The sequence below is a fragment of the Cottoperca gobio genome, unplaced genomic scaffold (genome assembly GCF_900634415.1).
Source record: "Cottoperca gobio unplaced genomic scaffold, fCotGob3.1 fCotGob3_184arrow_ctg1, whole genome shotgun sequence".
Classification (NCBI taxonomy): Eukaryota; Metazoa; Chordata; class Actinopteri; order Perciformes; family Bovichtidae; genus Cottoperca; species Cottoperca gobio.
Genome location: NW_021166829.1, coordinates 2,146 through 6,348, shown reverse-complemented (window position 1 = coordinate 6,348; position 4,203 = coordinate 2,146). Strand labels below are relative to the sequence as shown.

General features: G+C 40.8%; 1 protein-coding gene across 1 annotated transcript; it reads right to left on the bottom strand.

Annotated features, from left to right (window-relative positions):
* Window positions 1–1,213: 1,213 nt before the first annotated feature.
* On the bottom strand, window positions 1,214–3,262 carry LOC115004773 (uncharacterized). The gene is made up of 2 exons (XM_029426444.1): window positions 1,776–3,262; window positions 1,214–1,412 (listed from the first exon to the last, which is right to left on the bottom strand). Exons 1-2 carry the CDS (start codon window positions 2,865–2,867, stop codon window positions 1,278–1,280), a joined length of 1,227 nt encoding a protein of 408 aa, XP_029282304.1. The 5' UTR covers window positions 2,868–3,262; the 3' UTR covers window positions 1,214–1,277.
* Window positions 3,263–4,203: the final 941 nt, after the last annotated feature.

Below are 4,203 nucleotides of genomic sequence, written 5' to 3'. Positions count from 1 at the left end.
TGACCTTCATCAGGCGGACTTGTTCGGTAGACTTCGTATTTTCGGATGTCTGTGGAGTACTGCTCGAGGATTTCGAGTCTTACGTCTCATGGCAGCTGCTATGTTAAGCTCTGTTTGGCTGAGCAGCTGCGTGTGGACTGAGACAGAGAGAAGAGCTGCTCCACTTATATAGCCTGTGACTCCTCCCACCATAGTATATTCCTCTCTCATGCATACAGTTGGGCATTGAGTAGAAGCTGGGTATTGGGTTTAAATAGGGGTCACAATTGGGTTATGTTTAGGGCCAGGTCAAAGGTCAGGGCTAGATTGGAATCACGAGCATCATAAAAACAAAGAAAGTGAAGCATCACAAGGGCACGGAAGAAGCAGGGTTAGGGTTAGGGGTTAGGGTTGGGGTTAGGTTTGGGTTATGGTTTGGGTTTGTGGTTCATGTTTATGATTTAGATGCGCTGGCCTACTGATCTGTGGATGGGTGTTTGATGAATGTATGCTCTGTGTGTTGTGTCTGATTACCAAAGGTGCTGTGGTGAAGAGGAACGGACGAGCTCTTTCCCTCGGGGACTCAGGGTACGAGCCCGGGGCATGCCAACCCCAAAATACTGACCGAGGACCAGGGAGAGAGAAGAGAGACAGAGAAGCAAAAGGACCACATATAAAATTGTACAGGGCAAACTGGCAAGGGGGCTGCCCCCCCCACACTGAGAGACCCGGGTACGAAACCCGGCCAAGGCCAACTAAAAAAGAAAAAAGGATAAAAAAGGGGGGAAAAAAAACAGGAAAAAAAGAAAAGAAGGCCACAAAACACGCCAATTGAATAAACATGCAAAATGAACATGCAAATTAATAAATACAATACCATAACAAAATAATTGAAAATATAAGCAAACAAGAGAATAAATAATGTAATCAATTGAGATTTATTAGACCAGCATAAAGATTTAATAATAAAAAGACAGGGAATAAAATACAGAATAAACACGGTAAAAGGTAATATAAAATAAGTGCTAATAAAATAAGTGCTAATAAAAACATGCTAAAATCATGCAAATTTGAAATAACAAGAAATTAAATAGTAAATGTTGGTCCATAAAAATCAAGATTATTAAGTGCTAATAAATAAACATTAAATACAATTAATAATAAATAAATATGCTATGGCATGCACATATATATATATATATATTTAAAAAAACATATGACATAAAAAAAATTATATAAAATAAAGATTAAAAAATGTGGAGGCCGTCTCAGGGGAGGTTATATTAATTGTATATTTTTTACGTATCATTCAGCCCCCTTGGTACAGTGGTGCCAAGTCTCTCGATCCATACCTTCTCCGCTCTCTTCCTTTGCCCCGTGGTCCAACGGTCATTGGACTCAAGACCAGATATAATAAGGCTGCTGGGGGGGTGCTGTTGGAAATGTGTTATTAGGGGAGTGGAAAGTACACCTTTCCCAATGCAGTATAGATGCTGTTTTAAACGGATGAGCAATCGATGTTTGGTTTCACCAATGTAATGTTTATTGCAGGTAGTGCATGTAATGATGTATATGATGTTGCTATGACTGAGGGAAAAAGTACCAAGGGAGGGGAAAGATACTGAACTATGATGGTTATGTATGAATTTCCTGTTTGTATAATACTGACTATGGTGTATGTGGGGTGGAACTTTAAAACTGGTGAATTGAGAATGTATTAATGTGTTGTGTAGACTATTGTTTTTCCTGAATGCTGAAATGATTTTGTGATTTTTGAAGGCTGGGTGTTGTTGTACCTGTAGGAAGTTTTGTTTGATGGTATGGTGAAGTCCGGTTATTCTGTGGGAAAAAGTAGAAACAAATGGAATAATCTGCTGGGGATCCATGGGGGTGGAATGAGGTTGTAGTAGTGTAGATGGGTTGATGGTCCGCCGATTGGGATGGCCTCCAACTCCTGGGTAGGGGTAAGAATTAGGATTAGGCGTGATGGGTGGGGGGTTAGGATTAGGATACAGACCCTGGTTCGGGTAGGGGGAGTGGGGGGAAGGGGAAGACAGGGATTTTGAGGAAGTAGGAGGTGGAGGCCACGTCATGCCGGAAACTGGAGATGACAACTGGGTATCTGGAAGACAAGAGCGAGCAGGAGCGAGAGATGACAAAGTGGTGGTTTTTATTGTTCTAAGGAATCTTTTTCCGTAACCTCTGGTTGTGAGGCTACGGAAAAGGATTTGTGTGGATGTATGGAAATCTGTTAATTTAGATGAAATGCGGTAGAATCTAATAATTTGTGATTTAATAATACCTTTAAATGTGTGTTTTGGATGATAGCTGGCCTTGTGTAAAAGTGCATGTGTATCTGTGTCCTTAAAGTAAACCTTAGTGAGTAGTCTATTCTGTGTATTGTTTGATTGTTGAAAGAAAACTGTAGTGTCCAAAAAATTAACCTGTTGTGCATTTAATATATATGTAACTGTTATGGATGGATGGTGGTTATTGAGAATGTTGATGAATTCTGAAAAAAGTGCGGCATCATGAGGCCATATACCGAAGATATCATCCAGATATCTAAGGTAGACAGAGGGTTTGTGTGGACACTTCGCCAGTGCTTCTCGCTCCCACTCGCTCATGTAGATATTGGCGTAGGATGGTGCATATCTCTGACCCATGGCTGTCCCGCTGACCTGGAGGAAATGATTGTTATTGAAAAGAAAGTCATTATTATTTAAACAGATACTAAGGAGTTGGAGTAATTCTGAATCCGGTCTATGTTTATCTGGGTACTGATTAAAAATGGATGATACTGTTTTAAGGCCCAGAACTGTGTTTATGTTTGTATAAAGGCTGTTTATGTCAATGGTGAAAAGAAGGGAATGAATGGGGACAGCCATGGGTCTGATGAGATCAAGGAAATGGTATGTATCCTTGATGTGACTGGGGTGTTTGGTGGAGAGGGGGCCCAAGTAGTGGTCGATGTATTGTGATATATTGTAGGATGTACTGTTACAATCTGAGACAATTGGTCTACCGGGAGGAACTTCAAAGGGAATAGTCCAGGTTATTGATTCCTTGTGTATTTTTGGGAGCAGATAAAAGTAGCGGGGACGTGGATGATCTGGACCGAAGAGGTAGTTTTTTTGCTTGGCATTAAGAAATTTGTTTTGATAAAGGGATTGGATTATTGTTCTGAGTTGTATCTGTGTTTGTGGTTGTAGGCTCTGTTGTATTGGTTTATAATGTTGAGTGTTTCCTAATTGTCTATTGGCTTCTAAAAGATACTGTTGGCGGTCCATGATTACAATTTTGGAGCCTTTATCGGCTGGCTTGATTATAATATTTGGGTTATTGATAAGTTGTTTTAAGGCCCTGCGTTCGGTCTCCGGCAGATTATCAGAGACATCTGCCGGAGGCCGATATGTGCGCAGGGCCTGTCTATCTGTTTTAATAAGGCGTTGGGTTCTGATGTCCAATTGGGACAGCGGGGGCTCCCAATTGGAGGGGTGTGTGAATGGTTTTGAGTTGAATTGTGGTTTGAAATGAAAATAGTCGATGAGTTTAAGTCGTCTATGGTATTTGTGAAGGTCCCTTTGAAGTTCCTCCCAGTCATGTTTTACGGGGCGTGGAACAAATGTTAACCCCCTCTCCAAAAGTTGCTGCTGTGAAGTGGAAGGGGTGAATAATTTGGACAAATTAAGAATATTAGAAGTGTTAAGGTTGGTATTGGGGTCCGTGAAATTGGATTTATTGTGTTGATCTGTGTTGATTACCGGATTGGGTTTATTGATTATTGTAAATTTAGTTGATTGCACCAGTTTTCAAAGATTAATTTGGCCGTGTGTGGTGTCCAGTGAATGTTGTCCGGTGTTGTGGTAAACATATCGTGTGGGATTTCTGTGAGAAAGTCAAAATGTGTTGCCATTGTGTTATTGATGAATTTGAGATTGTACTTTTGCTTGTCGGTGAGTCGAGGGGAGAAGTTCATGATGGGAAATTTGATTGCTGCATTGGGAAAGGTGGTTTGGGCCTGTTTGAAAAGTGCTTTTAATTGTTTGGTGGAGGTAAATTTAGCATCCTGATCTTTATTATTGATGCCTACGGAAAAGATGACTATTTTGGTGAATGGATTTGGGTGAGCTTTTCGCAAAGCTGTAGGAAATGGTATGCAGTGGCACCGGGGTAGCTGTCCAGTTGTATTTGTGAATTAGTATGAGCCGGTATTCGGTTGAT